The sequence below is a fragment of the Moschus berezovskii genome, chromosome 10, assembly GCF_049115385.1.
Source record: "Moschus berezovskii isolate FMDL1 chromosome 10, NW_MosBer_1.0, whole genome shotgun sequence".
Lineage (NCBI taxonomy): Eukaryota > Metazoa > Chordata > Mammalia > Artiodactyla > Moschidae > Moschus > Moschus berezovskii.
The window spans coordinates 75,168,166-75,194,918 of record NC_142469.1 but is presented as its reverse complement, the minus strand read 5'-3'; the positions used below and the strand labels follow the sequence as shown (position 1 = coordinate 75,194,918).

At 39.0% G+C, this 26,753-nt stretch overlaps 1 protein-coding gene across 1 annotated transcript in view; it reads left to right on the top strand.

Annotated features, from left to right (window-relative positions):
• The first annotated feature begins 15,211 nt into the window (after window positions 1-15,211).
• Window positions 15,212-26,753, top strand: part of TMEM244 (transmembrane protein 244) — a 48,560-nt gene continuing 37,018 nt past the window's right edge. Inside the window, exon 1 of the mRNA XM_088840482.1 lies at window positions 15,212-15,317. Within this exon, the coding sequence (XP_088696608.1) occupies window positions 15,285-15,317 (33 nt within the window). The 5' untranslated portion in view covers window positions 15,212-15,284. The remainder of the gene's footprint in view (window positions 15,318-26,753) is intronic.

Sequence of the window (26,753 nt, the reverse complement as noted above, 5' to 3'; positions counted from 1 at the left end):
TCATGCAACGAGTTGACTCACTGGAAAAGAGTCTGATGCTGGGAGCGATTGGGGGTAGGAGGAGACGGGGAAGACAGAGAATGAGATGGCTGGATGGCATCACCGACTCTGTGGACATGAGTTTGAGTGAACTCCGGGAGTTGGTGATGGACAGGGAGGCCTGCCGTGCTGTGGTTCATGAGGTCGCTAAGAGTCGGACACGACTGAGCGACTGAACTGAACTGACTTTTATTAGAAAGAAAAATTGGTTTGGTAATTATCTGAATAGTCACCAGCTTGTGTTTTATTCTCAGGTCAAGACTTGAGTTGCTTACATAACCTTCAGAAACGCAATAAATTTCTCTCAGTCTTAAGATAAAAATTATGAAGTTTAATTTCATCCTGCTTTCTGCCACTTAACACTGTCCAGTAGTTCTCCTATCTATAAAGTGTTCCCCTTATCAGATGATATGGGATAAGCAGAGAAATCTAAGGAGGTGCGATTGCACTGAAGGCTGGCTGGATTTTCCCCTTTTTTCCCCAAATGCTAAGCCTTGAGTACTATCCCTGTAAGAACCACTGAGGCACAGTTACAAGGAATGGGGCTGAGGCCTTGGAAAGAGACCCACATGACTACACTGGTGGTTATCAGTCATGTAATCTTCCTGGGAGAACACTTTCAATCCTCTACAGATGACCGAAAAATAATGTGCAAACCCACAAGCGTAGCAACTTCACTTTCAGCAACTCATCTGGGTGTCTCAGTGGTAAAGAATCCAGAGGAGACATAGGTTCGATCCAGGTCAGGAAGATCCCCTGAAGAAGGAAATGGAGACCTACTCCAATATTCTTGCCTGGGAAATCCCATAGACAGAGGAGCTTGGTGGGCTACAGTCCATGGGGCTGCAAAAGAGTTGGACATGACTTAGTGACTAAACAACAGTAACAACACAACAATTTACCATATACAAAGATTTATTCACAATCGTAAAAGAATTCAAATCACAGCATCACTTAAAATAGTGAAAAAGCAACAATTCCAAATTACATACAGTACAACCAAGTCAGTATATGGTAAAAGTCTAGCAATAAAAGATTTGTTAAGTAAAATACTTAAATGCCATGAAATATTTTATAGCCATTCTGAACACAGAATAACTGTTGGTACATGAAAATGGCAATAAAGAGTTCACAAAATATGATCTCTACTTTTTAAAATGTTATATTAATACTCTGAAATTTAATAAAGATTATAGTTGAGAGATGCGATTACTGATAGATTTTACTTTCTCCTTTGTGAATTTTCATATTCCCTTAATTTTCCTAAATGAATTTGACATATTCTCCCAGTCTAATCTCTAAGTATTAACTCTTGAGTTACCACTAAATTTGATTCATTTCTTGTCTAGATTCCCATCCTGGCCAGGTGCTGTTGCCATGACATCTGTCATAGGTAATGGTGACCCATCACTATTTCCTGGTTTCAGTTTGGCCTGTTTTTTGGGGTTTGGTTTTGGTTGCCATTGTTTTGTCAATGTTCTCTTGGTAAGGTCAAGGGGAAGGCCTGATAGGAGAAAACCTTTTTCCTTTCAGTCATTCTTGAGCATCTTACTCACTGCTGTGAGTTAAATGATTAATAATTTATTCAAAGCAAAACTCTGGTATAACAGAAAAGAGAAATCTTTCTCAAATCAATTTTACTAATGTTATGTATGTCAGAGTACATTATGTCACAAGAATGATCAGGCCTGTGAATGAATATTTATATAAACACTGACAAACAGAATGGTGTGTATAATATGATGACTTTCTCCAAATTCTTTTTCTTACATAATAAATGTGTCTCCAAAGTAAGCAGACATAAAGAAAAAATTGTGACCTTGTAGTTGAAAGGGGAAGAAACAAAAATCTTCTTATAAGACAAATATTCTATTTGTAAAGTTTCTGACTGAAAAGTTTGTCTCACATTTGTACTAAACGTTCAGTGTCTATAGAAGGGTATAGGAGAGTTTTCCTGGAGGAAACTGTTTATCTGAACAGCTTAAGTTTTGCGTGGGTTCAGTTTCATGCAATCAGGTTTCACTTTCTGCAATAGATTGCTATTTTTTTTAACCCATGATGAAGCAGCTATGTCAGTTTATATCATAGCAATTTGTTCAAGCTAGCCAACTTTAATTAATAATTGGGTTAAAAATAACTTCAGATCATCCAGGAACAACATTGCTATGTGCAAACATAAATATCTTGTGTAGGCACAAAACTTTCAGTGTAAGTTTGTATATATTTAACTGTGCTCAAAAACCATTCTGACTGAATTTCACAAGAACACCAGGCTGGAAATGCAAATATGGACTTATTTATGGAACACCTGTCTGCAATGTGGCAGTCTCCAATGCTATTATTGAATGGTTCTTTTCATAAATTTTGAAAATGCTCAATTCTGTAACATAGTATCTATTATAAATCCAGCAGTAGTTTGGGCTCGTTTATTTCCAGGTAGCTTTTTTCAGTGATTGAATGAACTGAATTGAATGCATTTTTTTAAATTGGGGGCTAATTATTTTACAATATTATATTGGTTGGTTTTGCCATACATTGTGCTTCCAGCTTGGTAAAATTCAAAAGAACTTCACCAAACACCCCCTTACTCTCACCCATCTGGAGCTATTCATACCTTGAAGGGTAATGAAGTCCTTCTACAGATACTTGTTAAGATTTTAAGCGAGTTATCAGAGTGTTGCTTTATCTGCACTGCTTAAGTTCTGAGAAGCTGCAGAAGTTATTTCTCAAACTGCTGCTGCTGTTTCTCCTCCTATTCTTCTTTCAAATGATTGGAAAGATGATCTCCCTGGTGTTAGGCAAAGCAAAATTTGGAGAGATCTGGAAACTTTGGTTTATTCCAAACAGATTCCATGAAGTTTCAGAGTGGGTCTACATTTGCTCAAACCTGTTCTCTCCTTCCTGCAGTCTGCTTGGTTCACAGTCATCTGGACTTGATTTTCAGAGAGGAACCTGGAGATCAAAATGCAGCTGCACAACTTTTGTCAACCCGACGCTTTATAAGTTGTGTGTATGCATGTGGGGCATGTGTGTGCATGCATGTTTGTATGTATATGCTAGTATGTGTCTTCAGATCAAAATTACACTATACATTAAAACTAGTGATTATTCAAATCAAGTTTTAAGGCTCCTACCCCTCCTCCCTAACTGTGGGTTTGCACTGGAAGGAACAGTGGAAAACTGTCAGGGAATAGATCTAAATGTTCCAAAACTTTTTTGGAACTAATTTTTTTTAAGGCAGCAATCTATGCAGAGTCATTCCTTTCTGTAATTTCTTGGTCAAAGCGCCAATACATTTATTGGCCTAAGTTCTTTTAGAAAAGAGGATGATAAAAATCATTTTTTTACAGCTGCTTTCACAGGACTATGTATAGAGCAGTTATTCAAGAAATTTTAGTAAAATGAATTTTTGGCTAAATGAATTAAAGATGCTATCTAAAAGATCTGGAATTTTTATGATTAGTACAATTTTGTATTCTTTTGTATAATTATGAACTTTCATTTTAAAAATAAGATTTTATTTAAAAAATATAAAAATACATAAAAATTTTTTTTAAATTACAATACTGATGGCTACAAGTGATTCATTTTCCTTAACTTTAGTTACAGAAAAATTCTTTTATGGTCCCTGGGCATCCTCTAAGCATATTATCTACCCCAAAAGCAAATATTTAATGAAATTTGCATTATCAAGCCTCCAAAATGGCCCCCAATGATCCACATCCCCCGTTATCCTCATCCTTGTGTCATTTTCTCTTATGAAGTCAGACTGGCTGTGTGTCACCAACAGAGTATAGGAGCAGCAGTGTATGACTCTCAAGGGTGTCTGATCTCTTGAATCACTCACTCTGGGGGAAGCTGGCACATATTATGAGGACCAAAGCCATACTTTGAAGAGGCCCGTATGGAGAGAACTGAAGAACCTGATCAACTTGTCACACCTGTGAGGGAGCCACTTTGGAAGTAGGTCCTCAAGCCACAGTCAAACTTTCAGATGAATGTCACCCTAATCTGACTCCCATTACAAAAGAGTCCTAACTGAGAACTAACCAACTGTGCCCTTCCTGAATTACCGACCTAGAATTTGTGAGCATAATAACTCATTATTTTATGCCATTAAATTTTGTGGTTATCTGTTATACCGTTGTAGTAACTGGAATAATATTTAAATACGCAGCAAATTTACAGATTTAGTTCTCACTTTTAAGAGTATAGAAAATCAATAGAAATTTTAAGATCAAGCACATACTTAAATCTTTCAATAATCTTCTATCAAATTTCTCATCTTAGAAAACTTTGTCTATTAAGTATATTCAATTCTGGACCACTGCAATTCTGGGCTGACTTTTCTGGCCTTTAACTGCTTGTTGGATTTACATCTTATTCCTCTTTGAAGACCTGCCCCTTTTACTATCAATATCTACTGGTGCTCCTGGGTTTGGTGGCTGACATCTACTGAATGACTGTATAAAGCTATTAGTGAATAATGTGTGATAAATATGCAAACCTATGAGCAGATTTTGGTTCCTAACATGTGTCAGGCACTGTGTTAAATGTTTCACATATTATGGTCCATGTTTCCACTCTCAATACCCCTTTGTATATGTGCAGTCCTTTTTATAGTATTTCATACACACTTTACCTTTCTATCTTTCTAATAATCCAATGTATTTGGGGGTGGGGGAGATAATCATGAACAAAGGGAGTTTGTCAGCATTTAGAATCTCCTTGACATGATTTTCTTTTTAAGGATGTAATCAGTTTTTGCTTTGTGGAAAGAAAATCTGAGAACTGCCCATTAACCAATGGCTTCCACTTCCCCAAGAGACACAGACAGGTTCCTGCTCTCAAAGAGCTTCATGCTTATGAGAAACTTGACAATCAACAACCAAAAGGAAAATTAAGAACAGAACAATGACTTCCACTCGAGATGCAAAATAAGAGAGATGGCTGCTTTAGAGGACAGATAGCTTGAGATCTGAAAAAAAAAAAAAGGAGGGGGGAGTGAAGAGGAAAGGAAAACATTACAGCATTAAGGTATCCCCTTGGCATTTTGGGGACAAAATGAAGACCAGTGGGCAGGAGAAGGTACACAAGGATGGTGCAGGATGATGTCAGAGAGGCAGACTGGCCCCATCAGTGAGGCCTTTGTGCAACAGAGTAAGAAATCAGTCTTATTTCTAAAAAACAATGAAAAGCCAATGAGGATTTTAAGCCAATGACATATTTCTAAAGGATCCTTCTGGCCGCTCTGTGGTATACAGGATACTCTGCTGCTGCTGCTGCTAAGTCACTTCAGTCGTGTCCGACTCTGTGTGACCCTACAGACGATAGCCCACCAGGCTCCCCTGTCCCTGGGATTCTCCAGGCAAGAACACTGGAGTGGGTTGCCATTTCCTTCTCCAATGTGTGAAAGTGAAAAGTGAAAGTGAAGTCACTCAGTCATGTCTGACTCGTAGCGACCCCATGGACTGCAGCCTACCAGGCTCCTCCGTCCATGGGATTTTCTAGGCAAGAGTACTGGAGTGGCTTGCCATTGCCTTCTCCGACAGGATACTCTATGGGGGCTGAACTCAAAGCAAGGGTTGTTAGGAGACTAATACAGCAGGATAGGGAGGGGTAATGGTGCCTTGACTATGGAGGCTGTAACAGGGTGGAAAAGAAGTGGATATATACAAGGCATGCTTTGGAAGATTGCAAGGAACTTGCTGATGGATTGCATGTGGGGGTCTCCTGCAGCCTGCCAAACCTCAGCTGTTCTGGCACAGTCACCTTTCTGGCCCATACAGCACCATTTGTACAATCATTTAAATCTTCACTAACCTTTACCTTATTATCTTATAAAGTAAAAATTGGAGAAAATGGAAAATGTTGGTGTTAGTGATAAAAAGCATGGATCTCTTTAATGTGACATCTTGAGACAGAGATGGATATCATTTGGCATGCTGAAAGCAACAAGTTTTAGCCTCAGTGGTTTCTCAATGAACTCTAAAGCAGTCAGTGGTGTATTCAACACTGAGGAAAACAAGAAAATTAAAGATTGAAGAAAATGGATTAATGTATTGTTGAATATTGTTTCTAAAAGAAAAGGTACACAGCTTCCCAGCTGGCTCGGTGGTAAAGAATCCAGCTGCAGAAGATGCCAGATACACAGGTTTGATCTCTGGGTTGGGAAGACCCCCTGGAGAAGGAAATGGCAACCCACTCTAGTATTCTTGCCTAGAGAATCCCATGGATGGAGGAGCCTGGTAGGTTATGTCCATGGGGTCGCAAAGAGTCAGAAATGACGGAGCAACTTCACCTCACTTTGATACCAGTCATGTTTTCATACTTTTAAATGTATACAGCCTTTTAATAAATATCACATCTTATTTACTATCACATTATATATACTGTCACCCAGATACATTTATTCAAATATTAAAACATACTGAGTTTCTGCCTTGTTCCAGACACCTTTCTATATGCTTCAGTTACAGAAATGAATAAACTAGGTCAAATATAGTACTTGCCTTCAAGAAGCTTACAATCTATATGATATAAACATAAGTAAACAGACAATCTCAATGGAAAGTGACAAGAGCTGTGATGGGCAATGTTCAGGTTGCCACAGGAACACACAGGTATAAGCACAAACTAATAAGAAGGTGGGCAACTTGGGGTGGGAGATAGTATTGGAAAATCCCACTAGAGGAGGTGACTTCCAGGCTGAAACCCCAGTTTGAGTTGCATATGCTATGAAACTTATTGGTAAGAACCGGTCAGTTTCCTGAGAATGAGTCAGTCATTCATTCAGCAGTCACACCTCAATGTAGCATCTTTTCTTCTCCTAATGTGGAACATGCCAGAAATGTTCTAACATGATAAAGAGACAAAAATTGTATTCATTTTTAAAAACAGGCCCTGAAAAGAAAATCAATTAAGGCCAAAGATGGAGGTGCAGATGAAGCAAACTGGTATAAAAAATCCAAGGCTTTCAGCCAAGACATAGAAATCTCTGATGTATGGAAAAGTGGCATGTTGGGGTTTACAAAGGCTCTACTCCATAAAGCAGCTGAGCTCCCCTGTTGAGTTCTACATGGAAAAACATAAAAGCTGACTGCAAAACAGACTCAGCAAGTACCAGAAATAGTAAAATGTACTTATTAGGTGAGAGAGATAAATCACTGCGTGTCTGAAGAGGTACACTGATGTCCATTTGTGGTTTTGCTTTTGTTTTGTGAGAAAATATGAACAGTATATGATGATGAACTTTGCATATTTTCACATTCATGAAGGGCTCGGGCCTTCCTCTTTGGAAACAAAAGAGCTTTATCCCCTTCAGCTGGATACAATATTTTCTCTAAAGAAAGACTTACAGAAACCCAGAATTTGTATCTTGGGTTTCTGTTACCGTCTTCTGAGCTAACTTTTGCATTGTGTATTATTTCTAAGTTCCCCTTCCCTACATATGATATGATATTACTGGAGTTAAAAAGCCAGAGGGACTAAGTTTCAAGTATTTCAAATGTTATTTATACAACTAATTTAGTCTGCCTAAGTAATAATGTACACACCTAGCAGGATCTGCTCTGTAAATGACTCCCCAGTTCACCTTAGTTTCCACTTAAAAACTGCCCTTATTACTAGTTTATTAGTCAGAAAGTGAAGTGCTTATGATAGATCTTATTATGCTCACAGGAGCCTTTCTTCTGAGGAGCTAGCACCTATCTGCAAGGTAAGAAAAGTGAGTTTACTTACCTGGGGTCAAGAGCAAGTCTGAAGAAAGTCAAGGTTTCTAATGTCCTTGCTTGTTTCTATAGAGTAAGTTCAAATTTTAAGTCCATGGATTAAACACTACATCCTTTCGGATCTCCATATCCATAAATGCTTCCCCTTCTTTACCTCTCTTTACAACCAAACAGTGAATATTTAGAAAATGTATGTCTTCATATAGTAGATACTTTCTAAGCTATTACACAAATGTAGTTATTGAATAGGATCTCATGTGAGTCCTGTATGAATGGGAGGTTAGTATTTGATCCCTCCGGAAAAAGGCATGGGAAAAAATGTTACATGAAGAACTTTTCTGAGGCTGAAAAAATACTTAGCACAATGAAAACCATAAAACTGAGATTTTTAATGTATTTTCCTCATAAACATTTTATTAATGACTTTGTAAATGCTTATAAAGTAATTCAAAGCTTGTTTTGACTAGTTAAAGTGCCAATGTCTGTACAGATCTGGCTCTGTCTTACCTGATACTAACTAGAAACACCAGAAGCACTTACAGTAGTCTCAGCCCCAGACTTTGATCTTACTGACAAAACAAACAAACAAAAAGCTAGTAATATAATATAAATAGGCACCACTATGTGTTCTTCTTAAAATTATATTTTATTGTTGTTGTTGATCTTAATTTCCTTTAGGTGAGGAAGAAAAATGGCCAGCAAATAAAATGTTCCCTCCCAGCCTCAGCTTGTGTTCAGAATGTATCTGTAGGCCTACAGCATTTGTAGCTTGCAAAACTATTGTTCCTGCTTGATTGAGATTTGTTCTCAAACACCCAAGAGTTGGACACTACTTAGCGACTAAACCACCACCACCCATATCCTGATCTCTTAAAAACCTGGTGCCTATCTGCAGACTTGCTAGCTGCTGTACAAGCAGTATTTCATGTCTTCGTTAAATTACAATTAGGTCATTTTCTTTTTCATTTTTATTGTAGTGCAGTTTATAAAAGTGAAAGAATTTGGCACTGTTTTGTGTCCACCAAAGCACCTCAGATTATTTCTCAAATGTTTTTGGTTGGATAAAATCTCAAAGGTATCTTGCCAAGTGCCCTTTTCTCCATGACTTCCAAATCCATGTAAATTTCTGGGAAAATTTAATCCGTATGTTTCTGATTCATTCACTCTTAACTCATCATAATGTTGTTTTCAAAAAACAATTTTATGTCCAAGAAACCCTAGGGGCATTTTTTAATATATATATATAATCTGTTTTTGGTCAAATTTTTCCCCTGTTGGAGCATGGAAGTTGTGCATTTTCAAGTATTAAGCATTGAACTTGAACTTCCCCCCACCCCTAGTTAAATTCAAATTATTCTTATACGAGGTAAGTTCCAATCAGAATACAGAGAATGTGAAATGAGTGCACATTTCTGCCAGCAGCTGCCTTGCCAGAACCGAGGCTGACTCAATCAGCCAGAGCCTGCTGAACAAAGCCAAGTTCACCCCTTAAGTCTCAGGCGAACTTCCCTCTGCTGAGTCACCCCTCAAAGAGCTGCACTTGTGGGTCTGAACCTGCCATTTTGTAAAAAGTGTGAGTTTAGGCAGATCTGGACCCTTTGGGAACAATGGAACATCACACGTGGTAACCATTCTCTCTGGAAGTGGAAAAGGAAAAAGTCTTTCTGTGAATCATGAGCTGTGTGTCTTCCACAGTGCCGTTTGTTTACTTCTTTACACGCCACTGTAGGGGCATCAAGTCACACTATAGAGGACTTCAGGTTTCATGTGAAAAACATCAAAATATGTCAAGATGCCGAACACATTAACAAGTAAATAACAAACACATGTTTATGCATTGGCTTCTAGTTGAAGCAATCTGGTTGGCATTTTCTCAAGAGAGTTATTTAAATTTTAAATGGAACAACATCTCATTTAGATTTCTGCAAATATGCAAGGGCACAGAAGTAATTTATATGTACATGAAACTCTTTTCTGAAGCACCTGGGTACTTGACAATAATTAAAATACAAAGTAGACTTATTAAGTTTTCCTTTTAACTTTCTACCTTTTGCTTCTTCACAGAGAGTGAACGGAAGCTTCTAGGGTAGACTGCCAAGTACCTAGAGGTCCTTTATTCCTACTACCACGTGCAACTTGTTCCTACATCTCTTTCTGCTGCATCCATCGAAAGCTATACCCATCTATTTTCAGAATCAGTGTTTTTACTTCTTAAAGTATCAGTCCCTTTTCCCCAGTTGCCAGAGACTGAACATTTATTTCACTTTAATGTCAGCAATATAATTAAGGAAACAGATGATAGAGAGTATAAAAATGATGGAAAGTGCTATAAATCAGAAATTTCCACAACACAATTTCAACCATGACCTAGGTATGGATAATTCCCACACTTATGTTGTTGGCCTCATCATCGTTAATTGTCATTGAGGGACATGACTTAGGTAAATGGTTCTCAAAGGTTGGTACCCAGAAACCCCTGGGCTCATCCACAACCTGTGGAATCAGAAACTCTGGGAGTAGGTCCCAGCAATCTGTGTTCTGTTAGCAAGACTGCCAGAAGATTCTGATGCTCACTGAAGTTCGAACTGGCCCTGAAACTTCATGTGTTAAACCCAACAGTTTGCTTCTCATTGCCTGTTTTCTTAACCTCACCATTTTTACTAATAGCATCACAATCACCTTCATTTGCTGCCATCAACATCTTGGAAGTCATTTTTACTTTTTCATTTTGCCTTCTTTTTCAGTCCTTTATCGTGAAAACAGCCCATTTTGTACCCAAGATATTTTAAAAAATCTATTTCTTCTCACTTATTCTAGGCCCACAAAAATCAAATCCCAAGCCTTCTCTAACAAGCCAACCGATACCCTCTCTGGGGTCTTTTATTCTATTTTGCTCTTAAAATGATTTTCCTGACATGATGATTTCATCTGTTAAACCACTACTCAAGAACAATGTTATTTTATTTTGAACCAAAAATAATTATCTGTCTTTTCAGGCATCCACCAATAAGCGGCCTTCCACTGCCTTAGTTTCATTCATCAGTTTCTAGCAAAGCAGATCTCACTGGCTTGTTCTCACTGGCTTGTATTTTACATTTCTCTTATCTGGAATGCCCTTCCTCTCTTTCCACTCTGTGTTCTCTTCTTATTGGAAATCCAATTTGCATTCTTTGAATCAGGACTCTAACTTAATCTTTCAATATTTATTTTCACCCTGTGATCATTGTATTAAATTTGCCCTAACTTGTACATTTCTTTTCCAGGCATTATTTCAAGCTGATACAATGGATATACTCTCCATTCTTTCCTATAACCTCTTCAAGTTCTTCTACTGTGTAAGGCCTATTTCAGCCCCAGAACTGTAGTCAACTGACTTACAAGTAGGTAAGTAAAGCAAAAGTTTTAGTTGCTCAGTCATGTCCAACTCTTTGTGACCCCAGGGACTATAGCCCATGAAGCTCCTCTGTCTATGGAATTCTCCAGGCAAGAATACTAGAGTGGGTAGTCATTCCTTTCTCCAGAGGATCTTCCCAACCCAGGAATCAAACCTGGGTCTTCCCACACTACAGGAAGATTCTTTACAATCTGAGCCACCAGGGAGGACTAAAGTGATATACTAAAACTCAAGTGTCCATATTTGCAGTTATTAGTAGCCCTGGCTTAAGCTCATGGGAAGGAATAAGAAAGTTGCCATCTAATAAGGGTTTAAATATACATAACTACTCACTTAGGCCAACTGTTTCTGATTCTGTGCCATTAATGTTTAGACATACTGTCCCTTATTGTGATTTTATCTTTCAAGACACAATTTATTACTTCATAAATCTGAAACAATGAAATCAGTGTGTACTTATAAGTGTAGACATATATCTTCTCTTTAATGTGGACTCAAACCTAAAGAAAACTCCATTAAGGCCATAAACAGAAAAAAAATTTCACCTCAATTTTGATTGGTATTTCCATGGCTCCCTGAAATAAAATAGAGCCTGCTTGTTCTTAATATATTTTATGGTTTAGTGATATCCTGTAGAGTACTTTATTTTCATTTCAAAAAGGCAGTGAACAACAGATGTGGTAGAAGGCCATGAAAAGGAGAAATGGGTTTAAAAAATCAGTTAAAACTAAAAATATACAGCATTGAGCTCCCAAAGCAAAGCCAACTGTAAAAGAGGAATAGAAAGCACTTGTGGGAACTGGTTTCATTCAGTCCTGGCACAGAAGGCAGAATTTTACTTTATTACTTCTTACAGATAATTTGACTTTGTAAAAGAAACATCTTTATCTTCATCACATCATTTTAAATTTTATTCTGAGTACTATTATCAATACCAATCTTCAGATTCTTATGATTACATTTGTACATGTCAACACTTTGTTAGCTGTGCGTCCCAAAATTGAAAATGTTCTGAAGCTTAATTATTTTTCTAACTCTTACGTGTGTGTTAGTTGCTCAGTCCAGCTCTTTGTGACCCCATGGACTGTAGCCCGCCAAGTTCCTCTGTCCATGGAATTTTCCAGGCAAAATTATTGTAGTGGATTGTCATTTCCTTCTCCAAGAGATCTTCCCAACTCAGGGATTGAGCCCAGATCTCCTGAATTGCAGGCAGACACTTTACTGCCTGAGCCACCTGACCTAAATTAATTTGGTGGCAAAACCTTACCTGAACTGACATAAAATTATTTACCATTTTTATGTATCTTCCTTGCAGTGAATATTCATACATTTTGCTGCTCAAACAATGCATCTGAATACAGAATGAAGTTCCAGTTCTCTTGGGAGTGTGATGTAATATATTATATGGATCCTATTATCTGTCTAAAATTCAAATTTTCTAAATTTGGAAACAATCTGGCTCCAGAGATTTAGGATTGGTGATTGTGGACCTGAACTCATTTTCTCTTCTGATTTTCTCTTCTGGTTTTCTCAGGAAGAGATTGGAAATTATTTACTATTACCTTGAGAATATCTCTTTAATACCTTAATGTCTCCACTATAAAGGAAGTAGCTAAATTAGGTTTTTACAAAGAAGAACTTTGGACTCAAGTTATTAACAGGACTAAGAACATTTTAAAATATGATTGCAAGGAAAGTTCAAGAGGGAGGAGACACATGTATACCTATGGCTGATTCATGTTGATGTTTGGCAGAAAACAGCAAAATTCTGTAAAGCAATTATCTTCCAATTAAAAATAAATAAATTTTAAAAATACGATTGCATGTCATCTAAAATTCTAAAATTTTAGAATCCAAGAGTGTGAGGTTTTTCATATTTTATGTCTTAACTTCCATATGTGGGTGGTGAATAAAAAAGGGAAATAAATACATATGTACATGTACATATATACACGGGGCTTCCCAGGTGGCTCAGTGCTAAAAATTCTGCCTGCAATGCAGGAGATGTGGGTTCAATCCCTGATTTGGGAAGAGTCCCTGGAGAAGGAAATGGCAACCCACTCTAGTATTCTTGACTGGGAAATCCCATGGACAGAGGAGTCTGGCAGGCTATAGTCCATGAGGTTGCAAAAGAATCAGACATGACTTAGCAACTAAACAACAATGACAATACACACACACACACACATATAGTAGGTACACATGCATATATTTTATCAATCTAATGGTAAACTTGAAAAACAGAATTAGAGTTATTGAATGCATATATAACGTTAAATTCTTACAACAGATCATATTAGTAGTTCAAATAAAAGATACTTATTGTTGCAAATGCAACCAACCACACACACATCCACACATTCCATTCAATGTACTCTACGGGCCACTTAATTTTTCTAGTATAATTGTACAAACTTAGTACTTTTCAATGTTTTGTCCAGTGGGATGGTTGTAATAGAATTAGTATTGGCTCCCAATGTATAGTGCCAACTTCCTGAGGATGTGGGGTAGATACTACTGAACTAAATAATTCCAGTGGAGTCTGAGTTGTACACAAAAGACTGAATGTGTTGGGAGCAGAGCACGTGAGCACTGCTCTGCACTGGGCTATGACTTCCTGCCCTCTTTAGGGAGAAAGGCTGGCCAGTTTGCTATTACAAACAAGGCAAAGCTCAGGATTCAAACAGTGAATCAACATTTACTGAAGGTCCACCACATGTCAAAATCTGAAGCAGACACAGGGAGCTGTGGCAAAATTACCAGCCAGCAAAAGAGCCTTTTCCAGAAGAACTCACAATGCAATTAGAGATGCAGGGCAACCACATATTAAAGGAATTATCTAAGGCATATTAATAAAAGAGCATTGATAGTGTCATTAAAACCCATTATGAAAATCAAGCTTAAAATATTTTGAGAAGAAAAATATCAAGTGCTGGGATTCCTAAGGACACTCTTTCCACCTTTACTAGAGACATACTTTGTGGCTCAGCTGGTAAAGAATCTGCCCGCAATGCAGGAGACCTGGGTTTGATCCCTGGGTTGGGAAGATTCCCTGGAGAAGGGAAAGGCTTCCCACTCCAGTATTCTGGCCTGGAGAATTCCATGGACTATATACAGTCCATGGGGTCACAAAGAGTCAGACACGACTGAGCGACTTTCACTTCACTCACTAGAGACATACTTTAATGTATGGGATTATATATATATATATATACATCTTAGTTGCAGGATCTTCAGTTGCAGCATTTGGGATCTAATTCCCTGATGAGGGATTGAACTTGGGTCCCCTCTTTTGGGAGCTTGAAATCTTAGCCACTGGACCACTAGGGAAGTCCCAGGGATATGTATTGCATAATGTGATCTATATAGAGGCTGAGAAGATGTAATGGGAAAAGAATTACAGAACACAGTTGAATTCCCATCTACAAGTGAGCGCCAATCAAAAGATGGGGGGAAGAAATGTGATAAATGCAGCATTGGTTCTAGAGAGACACAGAGTTCCCATCCTGACGGCATCTTGGCAGTTCTTAAAAACACTTCGTTGACTGTATAAAAGCCATTATTTTAGGACATGAGACTCCTTCCACTCCAAACAGAAAGTCAGAATTTTTACACTGCTTTGTTATGATGTGAAAGGGACTAATGATTTCTTTCTCCATTTGTCTCTGATCTCTGCAAATGAAACAGAGAGGAGGTCATGCTTTAACATGAATGGCAGCAGCCTCCTTTAGAGACAACCTCAGGACTTCCTAACTGAAAAGCCAAGTCTCTAATTTAAGTAGGAGACAGTAATTACTCTTCCAGCCAGGGAGAATGTTAAGTCCCTGCCTATTTGTAGCCCTGTCTAAAAACAATCGGCTCATCTTCCAAACTTGACCAAACTACAAATGGTATGAGAACTCGGTCGCCTAATAAGGATGTTCATTTTGGCACTCAGCAGCTTATACATGGCTCACAGATGGCTTCTGTCTCGTTCTGTGTAATCCAATCATCCTGCACTACTGCGTCTCACAGTCTTCAGGAGTAATTTGCAAAGCTTGCCGTGACAATTGTCTCCTCTTCCAGATGTCAAGGATGTAAGGAGGGTGGCTTTCAACACTGCTTTGCCATAGGATGTGTACATGGCTCTCCAGGTCAGAGTGGCACCCAGCAAGGTAAAGAGAAATGACTTCTTTGCATTGCCTCTGAGCTACTGCCTAGCCTGGGGATAAGCAAATATGTTCTATAAATGGCCTCTCTGTCTGTAGGCAACTTGTTTCACTTTTGGCTGGGTACCATGCAGAAAACATTCTGCAGTACTCCTTGCATTGTGTGCTAATGGTGGCAATATAGAGGCACCACAGCTCAAGAAAAGATTCAAAAAAAACTCTAAATAGTGGTTGTTTCAGAGGGATCATTTCACTCACAGGCAGACTTTCTAGTATTAACACCTGCACTTCTGCTATCATCTTCTGAAATCATGACAGTTTGTCCTCAGTCTTTTTTTGGCCGGGGGTGGTTTTTATTTTTCCAACTTCTAAAGGATGTACAAGATTTTAAAGGCAAAGTACTGAAACATTTTTAAGCTGTAGGTTTGTTAGTTTCTTTTTCCCTTGAGGCTGGTGTTAATAGCTGTGTTTTATTTCAGTATAAAAATACCCCTTTTTAAAAAATCAAAGTACCTAAAACAAGGAAATATGCAAAGCCTCAAAACAGCTGTGTAAATTCACGTAGGCTTCAGGGCTATAAACATTCAGCCTTAAGGGAATGACACTCTGGAAAGTCTGATTTTTATTTAAAATTTAAATTATGATTATGAATTTGTGCTACATTCATTTTAGTAAAATATCAGTGCTGTATGTACTTCCTTAAGTTTTTTCTGCTTACTGCCATCATCACAACATAGATCATCAGTAAGAAATGTTAAGCACAGCAACTAAGAAAAATTTTCTAGGTCAGTAAAAATCGTATTTTAGGCGAAATATTTTTTTAAGATATTTTTAAGAAGATTTTAAACTGTTCATAATTTGTGTATAGTTTTGGGTTTGAACTAGCAGTTATAACTTCACTTGAGAAACGAAAATTAAAAGACAATATCCTTCCCTTAAGTAGCTTAAAGAATGAAGACTCTATATTTAGTCTGGTCTTACACACACACACACACACACACACACTCTTTCCAGTGGAAATATCTAGGTAACTCCTGCCAGGAGGAGGAGCTTTATAGAATACCAGAGCTTTATATGTAGAATACCGTCTTAAAACATTAAACCAGTAGTGAATATGTTCAAGGGAGAGTTGTTGAAAATCTGAATTCTCATGATACATTCCTATAAATTACGAGTTAACTTTTCTTAAGTCCTTGTTCAGTGTCAATATTATCAGCACAGAAATTACTGATATGCTCATAAATTAATAGTAATAGCAAAAGTGACCTTCGTCGAAAGAGAATTCCAAAACTCAACAGACATTTATGGAGTGCATGTAATGTGCCAGGCATTGGGCTAATTAAATCCCCCCTATCTCTACACTTTAAATGAGAGAAAAGCTGACTCAAGGGAAAGAGTTATGGCCAAAGGCCATTTAATTAATTTGCTGTCTGGGGAAACAGCACAGGAACTGGGAAGAAAGCCCAGGTATGAGAACTGCTAAGTTGTTGTTCAGGATACAGTGCATTGTTTTTCAGAACTCCAGTGGAAGACTCATTTCAAAACTATATTCAACTAATGTAAAATTACCATTCTAAAACAAATACTGCATGTAAAAATCTCAGAGGCACAACACATGCCTGCATTTCTTTATGGCTGTTGACCTCAATTGGAGAATTTCATCCCTACAGACATTTTCAGAGGGAACTACCATCAGCAGGGTCTGGTTCCTTCGTTATAATACCACAGACAAGAGAGAAATTTTGTGACTTTTCTAGGAATTTTCCAAAGAACCAAACAACAGGCGTTCACATGGGAACAGCATGTTACCTTGTGAGCATATAGAGTACCTAATGCTAGGAATCTTACTTGTGTTCTGAATACAAACCCCCATAAGATTTCACCGATCTTTTACATATGAGTAGAACAAAACACCGGAGAAGGCAATGGCACCCCACTCCAGTACTCTTGCCTGGAAAATCCCATGGATGGAGGAGCCTGGTAGGCTGCCGACCATGGGGTCTCACAGCGTCAGACACGACTGAAGCAATTTAGCAGCAGCAGAAGCAGAACAAAACACAGAGAACAACTTGCCAAGGTTACGTACTTGCCAGTAAGAAACCAGAAAAGAACCCTGGTATATTTGATCCTAGAGTCCACATTTTTAATAAACAGAGACTTCCCACTGAAGTGGGCATTCATTGGTGTTTTTTTCTTCCCTTCTCTTCATTCATTATTATTCAAAATATATTTCTTGAACACTTACCAAGGGCTAAGCAATATTTTGTGGCTGAAGAATCAAATGTGGTTAAATTAGCGTCTCTGTCTTTGAGAGTCTAGAGAAAACCATCACCTCCGTAAATAAGTATGCTACAACACATGTGATCAAATCTGTAAGACATATGCATAATGCTGCATGTAAAGAAATAAGGAGGGATTGATTCTGTCCTTGAGCGGAGGGTGGAGTGTGAATATAATACATGAAGCAAGTAAAGTCGCTCAGTCATGTCCGACTCTTTGCGACCCCATGGACTGTAGCCTACCAGGCTCCTCCCATGGGATTTTCCAGGCAAGAGTACTGGAGTGGGTTGCCATTTCCTTCTCCAGAGGATCTTCCCCAACCAGGGATTGAACCCAGGTCTCCCGCATTGAGGGCAGACGCTTTACCGTCTAAGAACATATAGATACTCACCCTGAAAAGCTGTTAGTTGCTTGGCATATTTCACTTTTTAGAATCATATAATTATGTCTTCCAGTTTCCATAGAATAAATGGAGAAGGTTATTATAAAAGGACTAGGCCCAGTTTTCACAAAGGAACCCTCCTAAATCTGTAGAGATAATATACTCTCAATTTACTTAAATTATTTCTGAGTATAGAAAAAGATGAAAAGCCACAAGATATTTTTATGAAACAAGAATAATATTGTCATCTAAACCATATAAAGAAAGTGAAAGTGAAGTTGCTCAGTCGTGTCCAACTCTTTAAGACCCCATGCACAGTCCTACAAAGCTCCTCTGACCATGGAATTTTCCAGTGGGTTGCCATTTTCTTCTCCAGGGGATCTTCCCGACCCAGGGATTGAACCCTGTCTCGCGCATTGCAGGCAGACACTTTACCATCTGAGCCACTGGGAAGTTCAAACCTTATAAAGATAGCAAAAAATAAACTATAGATCAATCTCACTTATAAATATTAAAGTAAAAATCTAAATAACATACAAGCAAACAGAATCCAAGAATTCATCATAAAAGTGAAACAGCTTTATTCCCAAAATCTAAGAGAAAATCATAAATCATAGATCATCTTCACAGATGTTAAAGCGGCCTTTGACAAAAATTAACAAACATTTCTAATTATCAAAACACTGAATAAAACAGGAACTGAACTAATTCTTCTTTGATGTTAATATATGATTATTACTAGACATACACACATGCAAAATGCAGACCCAGTAAATTAGGAGAATACTAGAGGCATTCATATTAAGGTCAAGGACAAGACACGGATACCCACCAACTTCACTATTATTTAAAAATATATTAAAGGTGTCTGAGGAAGGGGGAATGCGGGGCAGGGGGAGGCGAGGGCTGGGGGATCAGTGCACTGCGTTGCTAGTGACCCCTCAGCCCTGGGCGGGGACTGCTTTCCAGGCGTCTCCTAGGGTTCAGGCAAGGAAGCAGGTAGAAGAAAATAGGACCTACGTCTGCGCCTTTAAGCAAGCAGCGACCCTCGCTTGACTGCCAGCTCTTTCTGCTCAGCACCAACCCTCCTTCCTCCGGGTGCCTGGAGGCGGCGCCCTGAACCTTTCTTACACCCGGGAACCTGAGTCTCGGAGTGCGGGTCAGCTGAGGTCACGCCTGAAAGATGGGGGAGTAAAAGCTTGAAGGCCCCGCCCTGGTCCCGCCCAATTTTCAGGGTCAGCGGGCTGTAGGGAGCTGGACACCAGTGGTTGGGTGGGCTTCAGGCAGCCAGCCACTGGGACTGCAGTCTAATTAGCCTCAGGGCTGGGTCGCCCTAGGGCTTTCATCCTCTTGCTCTCTGTGCCCTAGAGCTCGGGGTGCCCAGAGGTGAACCATTCTTGGAACATCGTCTGTCATCCAGACCAGGGATTATTTGGAGCACTTCTAATTTCTGGAACCCAGTAGGGTGAGGTAAGGAAGGGTTTCCAGGTTCAAGAACTAGCACGTACACATGCTTGGATGTGGCAATGAACTAGGGAAGTTATGTTTTGTATTAATAATTGAAATATTGTTGCTTTACAATGCTTTGTTTTTGCTGTACAACAACATGAGTCAACCGTTCAGTTCAGTTCAGTTCAGTCGCTCAGTCGTATCTGACTCTCCGCGACCCCATGAATCACAGCACGCCAGGCCTCCCTGTCCATCACCAACTCCGGGAGTACACTCAAACTCATGTCCACAGAGTCGGTGATGCCATCCAGCCATCTCATTCTCCGTCGTCCCCTTCTCCTCCCACCCCCAACCTTTCCCAGCATCAGAGTCTTTTCCAGTGAGTCAACTCGTCGCATGAGGTGGCCAAAGTATTCAGCTTTAGCATCAGTCCCTCCAATGAACACCCAGGATTGATCTCCTTTAGAATGGACTGGTTGGATCTCCTTGCGCATATATCCCCTCCCTCATGAGTCTCTCTCCCTTTCCCCCATTTCACCCCTCTAGGTCATCACGGAGCACTGAGCTGGCTTCCCTGTGTTATACTGTAGCTTTCCGCTAACTATCTATTTTTCATACCTGCGTGCTAAGTCGCTTCAGTCCTGTCCACTCTTTGTAACCCTATGGTCTGTAGCCTGCCAGGCTTCTCTGTCCACAGGATTCTCCAGGCAAGAATACTGGAGTGGATTGCCATTTCCTACTCCAGGGGACCTTCCGGACCCAGGAATCAAACCCCCCTGTCTCTTATCTCTCCTGCACTGACAGGTGTATTCTTTACTACTAGCACCAGCTGGGAAACCTCAGTATTTCCTGGGGGCTCAGATGGTAAGAATCTGAGTGCAATGCAGGAAACTCAGGTTTGATCCCTGGATTGGGATGATTCCCTGAAAAAGGAAATGGTAACCCACTCCAGTATCCTTGCCTGGAGAATCCCATGGACAGAGGGGCCTGGTGGGCTGCAGTCCATGGGTTTGCAAAGAGTCTGGCACAACTGAGCAACTAACACACCCACTCCAGTATAATTACTATTTTTTGTACTTATTAAAATTTTCTATCAGTAAATGAATAATAATAAATAAAAACATAGTGGAGATACCAGTCAATGCAGAATAAACAACAGAGCTCCAAGAATTGGAATAGAAGTGAAACTATCTCTGTTTACAGGTGGTATTACAGTATATTTGTAAAATCCAAGACAGCGAATGAAAACACTGATATAATTTTTAAAATTCAGTAAAGTAATAGAATATTAAGCTGAAAACAAATCATAAGCCTTTTTATACACAAACAATAGCTCATGACATGACTTAACAGAAGATAAAATTTCAGTTACATTAATAGCAAAAAACGAATTCATTTAAAAATACCTAAATAGGAAATGTGTAAAATCAATGAGGAAAAATTAAAGACTTTTGAAAGGAAAGTCTGAATTAATTTGGAAATTTTTCTTGTTTTTAAATAGTATGAGTGAACATTATAAAACTATCATTTATTCCCATTTTATTAATAAATTTAGCATGATCATAATAATAAAAGTTTACTTTATGGAGTTGTTCAAGTAGATTTCTGAAGTTTATATGGAAAAAGAAACATTAAAATAGCCATAAAACTTCTAAAAAATGAACAATGAAGGACGACTTTTAAACCATACTGTAGTTCAGTTCAGTTGCTCAGTCAGGTCTGACAATTTGCGACCCCATGAATCGCAGCCCACCAGACCGCCCTGTCCATCACTAACTCCCGGAGTTTATCAAACTCATGTCCATCCAGTCGATGATGCCATCCAGTTATCTCATTCTCTGTCGTCCCCTTCTCCTCCTGCCCCTAGTCCCTCCAAGCAACAGAGTCTTTTCCAATGAGTCAACTCTTCACATGAGGTGGCCAAAGTGTTGGAGTTTCAGCTTCAGCATCAGTCCTTTCAATGAACACCCAGGACTGATCTCCTTTAGGATGGACTGGTTGGATCTCCTTACAGTCCAAGGGACTCTCAAGAGTCTTCTCCAACACCACAGTTCAAAAGCATCAATTCTTCGGCGATCAGCTTTCTTCACAGTCCAACTCTAACATCCATACATGACCACTGGAAAAACCATAGCCTTGACTAGACGGACCTGGGTTGGCAAAGTAATGTCTCTGCTTTTTAATATGCTATCTAGGTTGGTCCTAACTTTCCTTCCAAGGAGTAAGCGTCTTTTAATTTTATGACTGCAATCATCATCTGCAGTGAGTTTGGAGCCCCCAAAAATAAAGCCTGTCACTGTTTCCACTGTTTTCCCATCTATTTGCCATGAAGTGATGGGACCAGATGCCATGATCTTAGTTTTCTGAATGTTGAGCTTTAAGCCAACTTTTTCACTCTCCTCTTTCATTTTCATCAAGAGGCTTTTGAGTTCCTCTTCACTTTCTGCCATAAGGGTGGTGTCATCTGCATATCTGAGGTTATTGATATTTCTCCCGGCAATCTTGATTCCAGCTTGTGCTTCTTCCAGTCCAGCATTCCTCATGATGTACTCTGCATAGAAGTTAAATAAGCAGGGTGACAATATACAGCCTTGAGGTACTCCTTATCCTATTTGGAACCAGTCTGTTGTTCCGTGTTCAGTTCTTACTGTTGCTTCCTGACCTGCATACAGGTTTCTCAAGAGGCAGGTCAGTGGTCTGGTAGTCCCATCTCTTTCAGAATGTTCCACAGTTTATTGTGATCCACACAGTCAAAGGCTTTGGCATAGTCAATAAAGCAGAAATAGATGTTTTTCTGGAACTCTCTTGCTTTTTCCATGATCCAGCGGATGTTGGCAATTTGATCTCTGGTTCCTCTGCTTTTCTGAAACCAGCTTAAACATCTGGAAATTCACAGTTCATGTATTGCTGAAGCCTGGCTTGGAGAATTTTGAGCATGACTTTACTAGCATGTGAGGTGAGTGCAACTGTGTGGTAGTTTGAGCATTCTTTGGCATTGCCTTTCTTTGGGATTGGAATGAAAACTGCCCTTTTCCAGTACTGTGGCCACTGCTAAGTTTTCCAAATTTGCTGGCAGATTGAGTGCAGCACTTTCACAGCATCATCTTTCAGGATTTGAAATAACTCCACTGGAATTCCATCACCTCCAGTAGCTTTGTTCATAGTGATGCTTTATAAGGCCCCCTTGACTTTGTATTCCAGGATGTCTGGCTCTAGGTGAGTGATCACAACATCATGATTATCTGGGTCATGAAGATCTTTTTTGTACAGTTCTTCTGTGTATTCTTGCCACCTTTTCTTAATATCTTCTGCTGCTGTTAGGTCCATACCATTTCTGTCCTTTATCGAGCCCATCTTTGCATGAAATGTTCCCTTGGTATCTCTAATTTTTTTAAAGTGATCTCTAGTCTTTCCCAATCTGTTGTTTTCTTCTATTTCTTTGCATTGATCACTAAGGAAGGCTTTATATCTCCTTGCTATTCTTTGGAACTCTGCATTCGGATGCTTATATCTTTCCTTTTCATTTCTCTTCTTTTCACAGCTATTTGTAAGGCCTCCCCAGACAGCCACTTTGCTTTTTTGCATTTCATTTCCATGGGGATGATCTTGATCCCTGTCTCCTGTACAATGTCATGAACCTCCGTCCATAGTTCATCAGGCACTCTATCTATCAGATCTAGTCCCTTAAATCTATTTCTCACTTCCACTGTATAATCATAAGGGGTTTGATTTAGGTCATACCTGAATGGTCTAGTGGTTTTCCCCACTTTATTCAATTTCAGTCTGAATTTGGCAATAAGGCATTCATAATCTGAGCCACAGTCAGCTCCCAGTCTTGTTTTTGCTGACTATATAGAGCTTCTCCATCTTTGGCTGCAAAGAATATAATCAGTTTGATTTCAGTGTTGACCATCTGGTGATGTCCATGTGTAGAGTCTTCTCCTGTGTTGTTGGAAGAGGGTGTTTGCTATGACCAGTGCGTTCTCTTGGCAAAACTCTATTAGCCCTTGTCTTGCTTCATTCCGTGCTCCCAGGCCAAATTTGCGTGTTACTCCAGGTGTTTCTTGACTGCCTACTTTTGCATTCCAGCCCCCTATAATGAAAGGGACATCTTTTTTGGGTATTAGTTCTAAAAGGTCTTGCAGGTCTTCATAGAACCTTTCAACTGCAGCTTCTTCAGTGTTACTGGTTGGGGCATAGGCTTGTGTGATATTGAATGGTTTGCCTTGGAAACAAACAGAGATCATTCTGTTGTTTTTGAGATTGCATCCAAGTACAGCATTTTGACTCTTTTGTTGACCATGATGGCTAGTCCATTTCTTCTAAGGGATTCCTGCCCACAGTAGTAGATATAATGGTCATCTGAGTCAAATTCACCCATTCCAGTCCATTTTAGTTCGCTGATTCCTAGAATGTCGAAGTTCACTCTTGCCATCTCCTGTTTGACCACTTCCAACTTGCCTTGATTTTGCCTTGATTCCAGGTTCCTATGCAATATTGCTCTTTACAGCAAAGGACCTTGCTTCTATCACCAGTCCCATCCACAACTGGGTATTGTTTCTGCTTTGGCTCCATCCCTTCATTCTTTCTGGAGTTATTTCTCCAATGATCTCCAGTAGCATATAGGGCATCTACCGACCCGGGGAGTTCATCTTTCAGTATCCTATCATTTTGCCTTTTCATACTGTTCATGGGGTTCTCAAGGTAAGAATACTGAAGTGGTTTGCCAGTCCCTTCTCCAGTGGCCCACATTCTGTCAGACCTCTCCACCATGACCCACCTGTCTTGGGTGGCCCCACACGGCATGGCTTCGTTTCATTGAGTTAGACAAGGCTGTGGTCCATGTGATCAGATTGGCTAGTTTTAAGTGATTGTGGTTTCAGTGTGTCTGTCCTCTGATGCCCTCTCTCAACACCTACTGTCTTACTTGGTTTCTCTTACCTTGGACGTGGGGTATCTCTTCATGGCTGTTCCAGCAAAGTGCAGCTGCTGCTCCTTACCTTGGTCGAGGTCGCCCCTCCTGACCTTGAACGTGGAGTAGCTCCTCTCAGCCCTCCTGCACTGGCACAGCCTGGCGCTCTTGGTCACTGCCCCTGACCTTGGGCGTGGGGTAGCTCCTCTCAGCTGCGCTTGTGCGTGGTCGGTCACAGCCATCGACCTTCTGTAAGACATCTGTAATTAAAACAGTGTGATATTGATTCTTGAATAGATAGAAAGACAGAGAAAGTAGTGGGAGAGAATAGAAAGTTCACAAGTAGATGAAAAATCATATGGAAATATAGTAATGAAAAAGATAATATCTCATTGGAATGTCAGATTGTGAAGGAAAGCAAAAGAAGTACAAAGAAAATGATGGGGATATATAAGATGAACATAGGAGATATCTTGTAGGTGCTCATATTTGGGACAATTTTAGCATCAACAAAAAGTCATGGTATTAATGTATTTTAGCATATTGAATATAAAAAAAGCATGTTATCAACAATGGACAAATAAATAATATATACAGAAGTTCAGTGGTAAGAAGAGAAACCTCTTTATAGATGAGCATATACTAATATGTAGAAGAAAAAATAAGACGAGAAAATCACCATTTTGTAACACCAGTGTCAATAATTGATTCAGACAAGGTGTATCAGTGGTTGTGAAAAGCTAGTTGGTAAAAAGTTTTGAGGAAACAGGACATTCACATAATCTTAAATACCACCTCACAGATTACTTATCAACTCCAAAAGATAATGCAGTTAAAACAAGGAGATCTGGTAGACATTACCTTTATCAAGTGATCAAACTGACCACCACTAATAATGAAACAAGATGATAATATGTATCTCCTCATGAGATCCTTGGGGAAATGCACAATGTCACCTGCATGGAATTCTTTCCCCCAAACTCTAATCATGAGGAAACTATCAGGCAAATTTAGAATATGATGCTAAAGAGATATGATAACCAAATGTAATGTATAAATTTAATTGATTCTAGTTTCTTTAGATTTTAAGGACAATTTGAGAAGTTTCAGTGTGGACTCTGTATGAATACTTTATATCTGTGTAAAATTTCTTGTGTATGATAATAGTTTTGTGTTTATATATTATTAGAAAGTGTCCTTGCTCTTGTGAGAGTTTGGAGAAAAAACACTTAAATTCTTTGAAAATGTTATTTCCACTTTCTTCCATTGAGAAATAAATGTTACGATTTCATTTTCCCTGCATATTAAGCCTAGTCATTTTTTTTGCAAAGTTTTTTGTAGTTAAGTTTTAAGCCATTTAAAGAGGGAAAATGTGAATATTAATGTAAAAAAGATTTATTTTGAAAATATGTTTTGTGTGAAACACATATGTTTGGTAGAAACACTACTCTACCACGCAGTCGATGTTGTTTAGCATGTGAAATATCCCTATGAGGAATCCTCACTTGAAGAGGTTGTCATGCAGCTCAAAAATTGCTATTGAAACCAATACCAAAGACTTTGTTAATGAATATAAGTACAAGATATTTTTTCTACTGATGAGTGTTGTCAAAATATGCAAGATTGAGCAGGCCTCAAAATCCTTGCCTTATCAGAATCCAGGAAGCTCAGTAACCTGGATAATACCATCAGAGACACACCCAAGATCTAGAACTGCATGTTCTTGTGTTGTACCCCCACTTCCTGGAGGAATTTGTCAATTAATCTGGCTGGGGTGGGGTGGTAATCTAGCTTCAGGGTGTCACTGTGACTGCCTCAGAGTCAACATGACAAACTCAAAGTTTTGGTTGAAAGTGCTAGGACAGAGTGGAACTTCCCCAAGTTTTCAAACAGGTTGTATAAATATTTTTTTGTTTGCTAATAAATATCAGTATATTTGGCACAGTAGGACTTGCTATTATTATTGAGTAGGACTTGCTATTATTGTAACATACAGAAATCTGGCCTTTTTCCTTCATTAGAAATTTATGAAATACAGAAAAAGGAGAACAGAATACCCATGATTTCCACATCTATAAACAAACACCGTTAAGACATTTATGTTTTCTATCAGATTTATAATTTATAGTTATTGAATTGAGGATATGGTATAGAGACCTAAAGCCCCCACTGATTTCCAATCTCTGGAAGCTACAGATGTTGACTGAAGGAATTGATAGCAATTAAATTGTTGTTCAATAGCAGTTGGACTTAGATTTACCTGTTTGATTCATGAATTATGGGTGATTTTCATTTTTTTGCTTCATGTTTTTGTTTTCCAAGGTTTCCACAATGACTATTAGGTTGGCAGTCAGATTTGTTTATATTTTTATCTTTTGTACTAAGTACTTTGGGGACTGAATTAATGAATGTATATTAT